The 12,102-nt window shown below is 41.3% G+C and overlaps 2 protein-coding genes across 10 annotated transcripts in view; one reads left to right on the plus strand and one right to left on the minus strand.

The window, feature by feature from the left end:
* spega (striated muscle enriched protein kinase a) overlaps positions 1–5,259 on the minus strand; it is a 128,347-nt gene extending 123,088 nt beyond the window's left edge. For 6 of the 9 annotated variants that reach the window (XM_079883273.1, XM_079883272.1, XM_079883270.1 and 3 more), the window contains exons 1-2: positions 4,999–5,259; positions 3,668–4,159 (exon numbers count right to left, since the gene is read on the minus strand). In XM_079883273.1, the coding sequence (XP_079739399.1) occupies positions 3,668–4,025 (358 nt within the window). In that variant the 5' untranslated portion in view covers positions 4,026–4,159; positions 4,999–5,259. Of the gene's footprint in view, positions 1–3,667; positions 4,160–4,937 lie in introns of all 9 variants that reach the window. The other 3 variants (XM_079883271.1, XM_079883269.1, XM_079883274.1) reach the window with 2 other exon arrangements.
* Positions 5,260–9,469: 4,210 nt separating this feature from the next.
* inha (inhibin subunit alpha) lies at positions 9,470–11,785 on the plus strand. The gene is made up of 2 exons (XM_079884337.1): positions 9,470–9,922; positions 10,454–11,785. The coding sequence occupies exons 1-2, from the start codon at positions 9,613–9,615 to the stop codon at positions 11,185–11,187; spliced, it is 1,044 nt and encodes a 347-aa protein (XP_079740463.1). The 5' UTR covers positions 9,470–9,612; the 3' UTR covers positions 11,188–11,785.
* The last annotated feature ends 317 nt before the right edge of the window (positions 11,786–12,102 follow it).

Consider the following 12,102-nt stretch of genomic DNA (forward strand, 5'->3'; position numbering starts at 1 on the left):
GACCTGCGCGTCTTGAACCGCTCCCTTCACAGGCTGCCGTTCAAGATGCTAACGGCCAAACACATCCTCCAGTGTGTGCGGCCGCAGGATTGGTTTGCAGCGATCGACCTGAAGGACGCCTACTTCCATGTCTCCATTTTACCTCGACACAGACCGTTTCTACGGTTTGCTTTCGAGGGGCAGGCATACCAGTACGCGGTTCTCCCTTTTGGGCTAGCCCTGTCTCCTCGCGTCTTCACGAAGGTCGTCGAGGCAGCCCTTGTTCCCCTCCGGGAACATGGGGTTCGCATCCTGAACTATCTCGACGACTGGCTAATCCTAGCTCACTCTCGAGACCAGGTTTGCGAACACAGGGACCTAGTGCTCCGGCACCTAGCTCGTCTGGGCCTTCGGGTCAACTGGGAGAAGAGCAAACTCTGCCCCGTGCAGAGGATCTCTTTTCTCGGTATGGAGATCGACTCGGTCGCCATGTGCGCGCAGCTTACGAGCGAGCGCGCGCAGTCACTGCTGACTTGTCTTCGTCAGTTCGAGGGCAAGAGTGCGGTTCCACTGAAATTTTTTCAGAGGCTCCTGGGGCATATGGCATCCGCAGCCGCAGCCGCAGTAACGCCGCTGGGGTTGCTTCATATGAGACCGCTTCAGCTTTGGCTTCGCGATCGAGTCCCGAGAGGACCCCAGCGCCTTTGGCATGTCAATTGCCTCGAGTTGCTGGCTGTACGTCTCGCCCTGCACCGCTTCCATGCGCTGCTCAGGGGTCAGCACGTACTAGTCCTATCAGACAATACCGCAATAGTAGCGTACATCAACCATCAGGGTGGTCTACGCTTCCGCCGTATGTCGCAACTCGCTCGCCACCTCCTCATATGGAGTCAGAAGCATCTGAGGTCGCTTCGAGCCATTTATATCCCGGGACACCTGAACCAGGCGGCCGACGAGCTGTCACGACTTCGGCCTCTCGCTGGAGAATGGCGACTCCATCCCCAGACGGTCCAGCTGATTTGGGATCAGTTCGGCGACGCACAGGTAGATCTGTTTGCCTCCCACGACTCGTCCCACTGCGACCTGTATTATTCCCTGACCGAGGGCACGCTCGGCACGGATGCACTGGCGCACAGCTGGCCGCGGGGCCTACGCAAGTATGCGTTTCCCCCAGTGAGCCTTCTTGCGCAGACCTTGCGCAAGATCAGGGAGGACGAGGAGCAGGTCATTTTGGTTGCCCCGTATTGGCACAACCGGACCTGGTTCTCCGAACTAGTACTCCTCGCGACAGCACCTCCCTGGCCAATTCCCCTGAGGAAGGACCTCCTTTCTCAGGGACGGGGCACCCTTTGGCACCCTCGTCCCGATCTTTGGAACCTCCACGTGTGGCTCCTGGACGGGACGAGGCAGGTTTGAGTACCCTACCACCAGCGGTGGTGGCTACCATCACTTCCGCTAGAGCATCGTCCACAAGACATGCCTATGCGTTGAAGTGGAACCTCTTCGTCAACTGGTGTTCTTCTAAACATCAAGAACCCACGAATTGCCCCATCAGTGTCGTGCTTTCCTTCCTGCAAGAAGGGTTGGAGCGAAGGCTGTCTCCCTCCACCCTGAAAGTGTATGTTGCCGCCATTGCCGCACATCACGAAGCAGTTGATGGTAAGTCTCTGGGGAAGCACGACCTGATCGTCAGGTTCCTGAGGGGAGCGAGAAGACTGAATCCTCCTTGTCCTCCCCTCGTACCCTCTTGGGACCTCTCAGTGGTTCTAACTGCCCTGCAGAGTGCTCCATTTGAGCCTTTGCAATCAGCAGAGCTTAAGTTCCTGTCTATGAAGACAGCGCTCCTGGTTGCATTGGCCTCCATCAAGAGGGTAGGGGACCTGCAGGCATTTTCGGTTGACGAAGCGTGCCTGGAATTCGGGCCGGCTAACTCTCACGTGATCCTGAGACCCCGGCTTGGATACGTGCCCAAGGTTCCTACCACACCCTTTCGAGACCAGGTAGTGAACCTGCAAGCGCTGCCCTTGGAGGAGGCAGACCCAGCCTTGGCACTGCTCTGTCCAGTACGCGCCCTTCGTGCTTACGTAGACAGAATGCTGTGTTTCAGGACCTCAGACCAGCTCTTTGTCTGTTATGGTGGGAAGCTGAAGGGAAAGGCTCTCTCAAAGCAAAGGTTATCTCACTGGATAGTGGATACCATTGCTTTGGCATACCAACAGCAAGGTCGTCAATGCCCCCTTGGTGTGAAAGCCCACTCCACTCGTAGTGTGGCTTCCTCTTGGGCTCTAGCGCATGGCGCCTCGCTAACAGACATTTGTAGAGCTGCAGGCTGGGCGACACCCAACACATTCGCGAGATTCTATAATCTCCGAGTAGAGCCAGTTTCTTCTCATGTACTCGCTTCAGCCAGCCGGTACTAGATTCTGCTCAGGTGTCTTCGCTTGCTCGCCATTCCTCTCCACGGACGGGATACGTGCGATTATCTTCTCAGGTGAGTCTGATAAGCTCTGAGTTTCCTCCAGCACTGGTTACGTCAACGCCTGACTTATGCCATTCTGCCATAACGCAGCTTTTGCGCTTGACTAGGTGCCTCCATGTGCATGGTCCCCCCTCTGGGCGACCCTCACATGTGTATTCCACTGTAAGTCTCTTTGTGAGCGTGTGTCTTTCCCTTGGCAAGCCACCTTGCCTCCCCTGGGGTTTAAATATTCCACCTGCGGCTGGACACCCCAGTGATACCCCATATGCATCCCTCTGGGTCATATGTGTCTCTCAAGTCCCCCCTTTAATGGTTGGGCATAATTGCATATTTCTCCTGAGATATGCTTCCCAGTGTACCTTGGTATTCCTGTGTTAAGTAGGACTCCTTCGTTCGTGCTAGTCTCACAACAGGGAGCTCAGACTTACGCAGGGCACTGGATGACAGCCGAGGTGGCGTGATTAGACTGGAACCCCAATCGTCGTCATCCGACGTAACTCGGAGTGACCACGAAAGGGAACGTCTCGGTTACGGATGTAACCCTCGTTCCCTGAGTAGGGAACGGAGACGTTACGTCTTCCTGCCACTTCCGCTGTATCGCTGAAAAACGCCTGAGTTCAGTCTCGGCTCCTCAGCGAAGACATATCTGCATATTGCAGCGTACTTCCTTATATACCCCCTGCGGTGGGCGGAGATACGCTATGCAAATTCCGCAGACCCATGGCATTTCATTGCCATTGGCTCGTTTTATATACTCGAAAGTGAGAGGCTTTCTAAGCGAAACCCCAATCGTCGTCATCCGACGTAACGTCTCCGTTCCCTACTCAGGGAACGAGGGTTACATCCGTAACCGAGACGTTCTGCGTTGTACTTGGTGGAATCACATTCACCGCCCCAGTGACTGTTGTACAATTTTTGCACATTTTTTTTCTTGCTGGTAGAGTAGGTCTAATGACTTTATTACCACTGAAGGAAATAAAGTCAGTCTATGCCATGCATCATACCAAGAGAGTCAGGACAAAACAACTCTCTCCCATCATATTAATTCAGATCATATAGCCAATCAGTCAAGCTGGCTTCAAACAAACTTTATGCATTGGGAAAGCTTACACTGTTCCACTATAGTTCCACTAATTCAGGACTCTTCAACCCGAAACTCAATTATCAATCTTTGTTGTTTCTGGGAGGTGCTTGCAGCAAACATCTTACCTTCTCCAAGGTCCAGCACAGCAAGAACAGTGCTGGTTCTAGCTTCACCCAGGTGATTAACAGCCACACAGGTGTAGAGGCCTCCATCAGCTTGTTTACAATCTCGTATCCACAAGCCATCATAATCCTCATGATCATTTATCAGAGGGTCATCATTATGGTACCAATGCAGTGTCGGTCTCGGGTTGCCTCCTACAGACACCCTCAGGCGGACATCACAACCTCCCGCAACAGCAGCCCACTTCAGCTTTCGGAGGAATACAGGTGGTGCTTCGACGGGGTACTGATCTGGGAGTGTTTCATGGTTCGAGGAAATCATGGAACTAGAGTTTGTCTTCAGCAGTTCAGCTTTTCTCATTGTGATTATTATCTTGAGCAATACTGTTAATAATTTTTTAACCCTGTTGTAGTGAGATAACTCCTTTTGTGGCCATTGACTTTAGATATTATGTTCTCCAATTTTTCAGAGGCTGTCATGATGAAATCTGTAATCTGCAAAAATAATTTAAAATTTAGCAATTAAAAAAAGAAAGAAAAAATATTTCTCTTTAGCAGAATATCTAAAGCTATGAAAGCTTGTTTCCGCCACACCATAAAACAATTTAAAAGATAATTGTGACTTTTTATCTCAGAATTGCGAGATATAATCTCACAATTGCGAGTTATAAAGTCCAGTTCTGGGGGAAAAAAAGATACGTTTTTTTCCTCAGAATTGCAAGTTTATTTCTCACAATTCTGATTTTATAACTCACAATTGCGAGTTTAAATTACGCAATTCTGAGAGAAAAAAGTCATAATTGCGAGATGTAAATTAAAAAAAAGTCAGATTTGTGAGATAAAAAAATTGCAATTATCTTTTTTATATTTTTATTCTGTGGCGGAAACAAGCTTCCATAATAAACAGAACCTTGTATAAATAAACACTAAATGAATATGTGTACATAACATCAAAATATGTCTAGAATATATTACTATTTATTTAATCTAGTAATAATTAGCAATACGATTGTTTTGAAAAAATTAAATAAAATAGATTTCATGTACACAATGTGCACTGAAAAAAATGGTGTAAAAATATTCACTCAGAAATTGCTAGTAAATTTCACAATCAATTACAAAGACACAGCAAGTAACATTCAATTTAACATGAAATTTTAAAGTAGAAAGACTGAAATAGTATTTTCTTGTATAACATACTCCAAATTTAAAAAAAATAAAATAAATAAATTACAATGTGGAACAGTAAATCACAAGGAAAATGTTGCCTTACCTCATACCTCTTTATACAAATTATTATTTTTTTTTCCAACATTTTGCATGTAACATTTTACCTCAACACATTGCCTCTGAATATCTCCATTAACTGCAGCTTAATCTTTAAGCCTTCTCAGGATCATGTCGTATTAGTCCAGTGCCAGTGTCTGTTTACACAAGAGAGGGTAATTGAGTGTTCCTTCCCTCTTTTGGATTGTGACCCTCTCTCCCAACAATCTACAAGCACGTCACATGGCCCCTTGCTGACTAGATGGCGGGGTAGCGCATGTTAGAGCTCAAGTCATTTAAAGATCTAACACGTTCCATTCTCTCTTCTCCCCCTATCTTTTCTTCCATGCCCTTTATACTTCACTGACTCCCTGTAGAGGTGACAGGCGAGTATGACCAGCTTTCAAGTGACAGCTGGAGCAAGGGTAGGCAGAACTTCATCCCAAAGCCTCTTGTAATGCTTTTACTATGAAAATTGAGCGTTCAATACAGGTATGAGCTTTGTAACATTACATAAATGTTATTTATGACAGAATACATGATTAGTTTTCAGTGGTAATCAACTGAGAAAGATGACTTTGCACATATAATGATGTAGTTATGGCATCTACCAGCAGGGACTAACTGTCTAAGCTAACTAGACAAAACCTGACCCCTTGCTCTTAAAGGCATAGTACAGACAAGTATAAATGTGACCACACTCTGTGACACTGACACACATGTGACATTCCTTCTCCACTCCCCTGAAACTTTCCAGACACTTTGTTACCATCCACCACCATTGTTTTGTGTGTGTGAAGACAAGAAATAGAATGAATGTTGACTGATTCATTTGTTAAAGACAGCATGTGCCACATGATATGATTACCGGAGAGTTTGGAATAATATAATGGAACATGGGCCTTTTATTGTGTTGAAACAGAGAAAAGTATGCAGATGTGCTTATACTGAAGAAAATTACCAGTTTAATTGTTTTAAGTTTTCTATTGAATTAATAATAATACTACTAATATCTATACAATTATAGGCTACTATATGATATTTCCTACATTTGACAGACAGCAAATCTGGAAAAGCAAACTGTTTTAATTAGCAAACAGCAATCTTAGTAGGTTTTCCCCACCTGCTGGCACAGTGCAGAAAGCTTAGACATAGAAGAATAGAATAGAATGAGGCATTTATATAGCGCTTTCATATGTACTACTGTACACCCAAAGCGCTTTACAATCATATCAGGGATCTCTCCTCAACCACCACCAGTGTGCAGCATCCACTTGGATGATGCGACGGCAGCCACAGTACAACGGCGCCAGTGCGCTCACCACACACCAGCTATAGGTGGAGAGAGGAGAGAGAGTGATAGAGCCAATTCAATGTAAGGGGATTATTAGGAGGCCATGATTGGTAAGGGCCAATGTGTGGAATGTGGCCAGGACATATTTCCATGGTCATGCATATTCCATTATGTTGACTATAAGAAGCAAAAGCAATCCATGCATAAGTCACACACCACCCTTTAGGTACACTGGTCTAAACCTAAATGAGACATGTGGCTAACAAAACTAAGGAGTCAAAGTGTTTGCCATGAAAAAGACTCTACTTTTAAAATGGGGGCTCAGCTAATTTTAGCTCAAAGACAGCATGGTAACACTTTATATATAATGAGATAAAACAAGGTTTCATTTGTTAACATTAGTTAATATTTAAGCAGTGTATGTCATGTTCAAGTATTTTTCTAGATGTTATCTATGTTTTATGTCTAAATTACATGCAAGCAAACAACCAAATAAAGGATTTCAAGAAAAAATGTGACTTCCTTCCTGTCACATGAGGCTGTCAACTTCCACACAAAAACAGTTTTTATGTAAAATTCACCTTATAAAAGATTCACATTTCTAAATTTCATTCATGGGGATAACATGGATAATTTGACATGGTTTAGTCTTAGATTTTTTGCCCATATTTTGGAAAATGCAGTTTTAAAAGTAAAAAAAAAAAAAAGATATCACTTTAACGAGTAGATGGCTGCAGAGCTCTAAAAGTTCTAAAAGTTTAAAACTAAAAGACATCTTTTCACAAGTTTTTTCAGTTAGATTCATATCTACATATTATGAAATCATAATTATAACAATAAAAGTTACTTTTTGTCAAAGTTTTGTACTGAAAAAAAACAAACAAAAAAAAAACAGTTTTTCAATAATGTTACATTAGGATTAGAATCAAAGCTGATCAGGATGTTACAAAGAGAAAAGTTGGAGTCTTTAGAGTTTATCATTTATTTCAAACATCTGTTTTTCATATAATTCTACAAATTTAAAGTGTGCCACTTTATTTCTGTCTATGTGCGTTCTGTGTTGTTTCTGATTTTGAGGATGAACTTTGTCCATTGACAAAATTCATTTGATTCTAATCATAATATAACATTATTGAAAAAAATGTTGTTGTTTTTTCAGTACAAAAACTGCCTAAACTTTGACAAAAAGTAACTTTTATTGTTATAATTGTGATTTCATAATATGTAGATATGGTTACAACTGGAAAAACTTGTGAAAAGATGTCTTTCAGTTAGTCAAATAGCAAATAGTAAATAGTGGAGCTCTGCAGCCATCTACTGGTTAAAGTGATAATTTGTTACTTTTAAAACTGCATTTTCCAAAAGATGGGCAAAAAACTAAACTAAACCAAAACACTAAACCATGTCAAATTATCCATGTTATCCCCATGAATGAAAGTTAGAAATGTGGGTGAAAAAGACCCCGAACAGCGCACAAGGGTTAAGACAAATGGATTTGTTGTTTGTTATGTTTATATTCAAGAGATTATTAGCTAGATGCAGCTTTTTTGGGTTCGCATCAAATGTTCTTTGACTTTTATACATAATAAATGTGTTTATGAATAAAGATTGATCTGCTGAAAGCAGTTATTTTGAGATAGATGCCAAATGTTCTCCTCCTATTCATATTTGACATTGAGGGGGTGCATACAACATATTTGCCCATCGGCAACTATAGTTGCCCCACATTCAAATACGATTTTCAAAAAAAGAAAAGAGAAAAAAAAACCTGGGGAAAATAAATGCAGAACATGTTTACATAGGACACTATTAACACGACTATATGCAGAAAAATATTCAGAAAAATTTGGGCACAAATGGGTTAACTAACATGAACTAACCATGACCAATACATTTGTTACTGTATTTGTTAATCTTTGTTAACTTTATACAACTGTTCGTTGTTTGTTCATGTAACTTTTGATTTTAATAATGTATTAGTAAATGTTGAAATTAACATAACACAGATTAATAAATGCTGTTGAAGTGCAGTTCATTATTAGTTCATGCTAAATAATGTAGTTAACTAATGTTAACTAATGAAACCTTATTGTATAGTGTTACCAACATAATTATATATTTGCTTCTGTTAACATAACTTACAAAAGTTCAAAGAATTTCCAAGAACTTCATTTTTTTTTTTTTCTTTGTATGTGAAGTGGCTGAACTGATCTTCGCTATTGCAAAACAGTTCTGCCAAAAACTGGCAAACACCAGACACAGAGATATTTGCACAGCAAGGTCAAGCCACAAGCGTTTGATAATGTAATATCTTGTTTGTACTTTTCAAGCTCACATGGGAAAGCAGGTGTCATAGTATCCAAACTCTCAGAGAAAATCTTACAAAGAACATAGAGTAATACGATTTTGCCAATAATGAGTTTTGATGTCAGGCAACAATAGAATTCTCAAAAATATAACATAATTTGAGCTAATGTAGAGCCACTATACAGCCACAAAATAATATATAGTTCAAATCTAAAACCCTTGTGAGCACTTATGAGTTCCTTAAAGACATAATTCACCCAAGCAATTCTGAAATTATTTACTCACCCTCATGTTCTCAAGTCAAGTCACCTTAATTTATATAGCACTTTTTACAATGTTGTAAACTTGCTTCTGTGAAACATAAAATGTTTTTTTTTTTTTTTTTTTTTTTTTTTCAGTGGTCACCAAAATGGTTTGGTTAGCAACATTCTTCAGATATATTATATTGTCCACAAGTCCACAAAAGAAATGAAGACATAAAGGTTTAGAATAGCATGACATTGACTAAACAATGACACTTTCCTTCCATCCAATCAAGTGTGTTGGGGCTAAACTCTACATTAAGGTGTCCCTCCAAGAGCAGGATTGGACACTTCTGACTTATAAGGCACAATTCAATAACATCTCATTCACATACTAAATATTGTAGGCTTCTGTATTTAAGATCAGAAACATGGGTTAAACATTTCAAGCAGGAAGAATAAAAGCATGATCCACTTTTGTGAAAAAAAAAAAGAAAAAAAAAAATCTTATCTCACTGTGTCAATTTCCTCCAAGGACAAGGGAACAGGGAAATAGACTGTATCCAAGAATTGTAATCTCAAAAGCTGTTTTATCCTGTACAGACAGTGATAGCATGAACCCAAACAAATAGTTGCCATTTGCTAAAGTGTAAAAAAAAAAGAAGATATTACAGACTTCTTCTACAACATAGATCTGTAAGAGAGAAGACACTAAACCTAGCTGAACTTGATTCCAGCTCTCTCTCTCTTTTACCTGAAATAGTTTTTTATTTTTATTTTTTTTTTATTTTTTTAAATTGTCATATTTAGTCTGCTTTATCCTCTGTTGAATTTTGAGGATGTTGACCTGGACCAGCTGTTTGTCTTCATTTGCTTGTGCCCTGATGCTGTGGGCTTTGTTTTCACCTCCACTGGTCCAGGCCTGTCAAGGAGATGAATTGCCGCGTGACATGGTGCTTGGCTGGCTGAAAAGACGGATCCTAGAAGGTTTGGAGATGGATGAGCCTCCTCTGCCAGTGCTGCAGCTACCAACAAGGCAAGCAGTGAACAGAGTTGCTCACCATGTAGCTTCACGGATGACTAGGGAGACAAGAGTAGGAAGAAGACACCATCAGGAGTCTTCACAGGTTATTCTGTTCCCAAGCTCAGGTAAGCTCCAATAGCTTTCTTAGAGAAATATTGCAGGTCCAACACGAATAACATAACTACATATTATAAATATTATTATAATCATATCATAAATATTTAAAATATAAATATTTTAAATACTCTGTCAGTCAAATTATCTTGTGGTGTGAAGCAGTGGTGTACTCTTTTAAAGACAATGCAAGGTTAATACAAGTGCGAAACCTAATGAAATATAGGACTTTTTTTTTAATGGTTAAGAGGTGCTCACTATGTGGAAGGAAAATATGTTTAACTTTTTACTTGATAGTTAGCCTACACCACATGACATGTTTAGAGTCATACAATCTAAATGCTTGTTAAAAATGGTATAAAAGATAAAACAAACAAACATATGAAACCAACATTAATTGAAAAAAATTTGATGATTTTCTTTATCGTGGACACATTGATCCGCCTTAATTATTAAATCACATTTTAAAGCAACAGGGTTATCTTGCCATGTTGACATTGTTTCATTTGATACACATTCGGACCTTTCTTATTAACTTTCAGAGTCTACATGCAAGGATATGCCTTATCACTCCTCAGATGCTGCATCCCGTCACTTTACTTATTACTTCCAGCCCTCTATGGACAGCCAGGACTCTGTCATCACCTCTGCCCACTTCTGGTTCTATGCTGGAGAGACCATCGCTTCTAGTAACATCTCAGCACCCCTTTTCATTCTCACTCATTTCCAGGAGCTGCTCCAAGCATCTGACAGTCCAATCAAACGCTGCCCTGATGGCTGGACCACCTATAAGTTAGCTCCCCATCTCCACATTGCCATGGCTGATGGCCCTTTCATGCTGCAGGTCCGTTGCCCATCCTGCAATTGCTATGATTCAGAAGATAAAACACCCTTTCTGCACCTTCACACACGCTCAAGTGGCCCTGACCGCTCCCGCAGGGCGCCCAAAATCCCTTGGTCACCGGCTGCAATCGAAAATCTCAGGAGACCTGCTTCTGAGGACACAGATTGCAGAAAAAAACAGATCGAAATCTCCTTCGAGGACCTTGGCTGGAACAACTGGATTGTTCATCCTAAAGCTTTCACATTTTACTACTGCCATGGCAACTGTTCCAGCATTGAGCGCACTACCACCCTACTCGGGATCAACCAGTGCTGCGCCCCTGTTCCAGAGAGCATGAAGTCCCTCCGTTTCACCACCACCTCAGACGGGGGATACTCATTCAAGTACGAGACCCTACCTAAAATCATACCAGAAGAGTGCAACTGCATCTAACACTCTAGAGTTGTTTAGATTTAAGATTATCTGTAAGGGATGAGAATGTTGTTGTTTTTTTCAAACAGCTATTCAGCTGTTTTAAATGCTGTGTGGATTAAGAAGATACTGTAGATAGATAACCTCTACTTGTAACTTTAACTTTATCAAACTTTAACCTTCATTAACATGACAACTGTTGATACAAAAATTAGCAAAAATATTGCTCTATAACTTTTTTTAATTTCTTTATGCAAATAAGACAGCTTGTACTAAATTAAACGAGTATGGGGTCTCTGCGGAACAAAAGTGGGCGTTTCTAAATTTGTGAATGTTTTCAAACTGGTGGGTGTTTATAAATCATTCAATGGAAATTATGCCCTTCACCTGACCCCACCCCTAAACCCTACCCTCACTGTGATGTGGGCAAATCAGGTAACGTGGTGAAAACGCCCCTATGTTTATGGCCTCGCTCCCTGATCTGGTAACTCCTATTACTGTCCTGCAGAAACCTATAGGCTACTTGAATTAAACCGCCATTTGCAGAGTAAATAATCTTAACCTTGTACACTAATTAAAAAAATGCACCTTACATATGTCAATAAAGAATAAATGTTTGAAAAAGAGACGTTTCATTATTATGTAGTTCTTGTTATTCATTTTTACCCGAAGAACAAAATAGAAAATAGAGTTCTCCTCTGGCCAATGAATGAACAGTGTGCGATTATGATTCAGAAAGCATTACACGTCAGAAGTCATATTGGATAGGAACTACACATCCGAAGTCAGATTGGATCGGAACATTCAGAATAAATCCAGTTCGAAATCAAACAGAGCCGTCTGCTCTCCAATCGTTCTCGCGGTACTTTGATGTCATACACCGATGGGTCTGCGCAGCACTGCTTCAAGTCAAATGTGCAACTAAAACGTGGTGTG

Source organism: Squalius cephalus (genome assembly GCF_949319135.1).
Source record: "Squalius cephalus genome assembly, chromosome: 10".
NCBI lineage: Eukaryota > Metazoa > Chordata > Actinopteri > Cypriniformes > Leuciscidae > Squalius > Squalius cephalus.

What these genes read in the sequence shown, in the direction of transcription:
- inha (XM_079884337.1), top strand. Translation starts at nt 9,613, where the DNA reads ATGTTGACCTGGACCAGCTGTTTGTCTTCATTTGCTTGTGCCCTGATG. An exon ending in TATTCTGTTCCCAAGCTCAG is followed by an intron (nt 9,923 to 10,453) that starts GTAAGCTCCAAT and finishes ATTAACTTTCAG; the next exon opens with AGTCTACATGCAAGGATATG.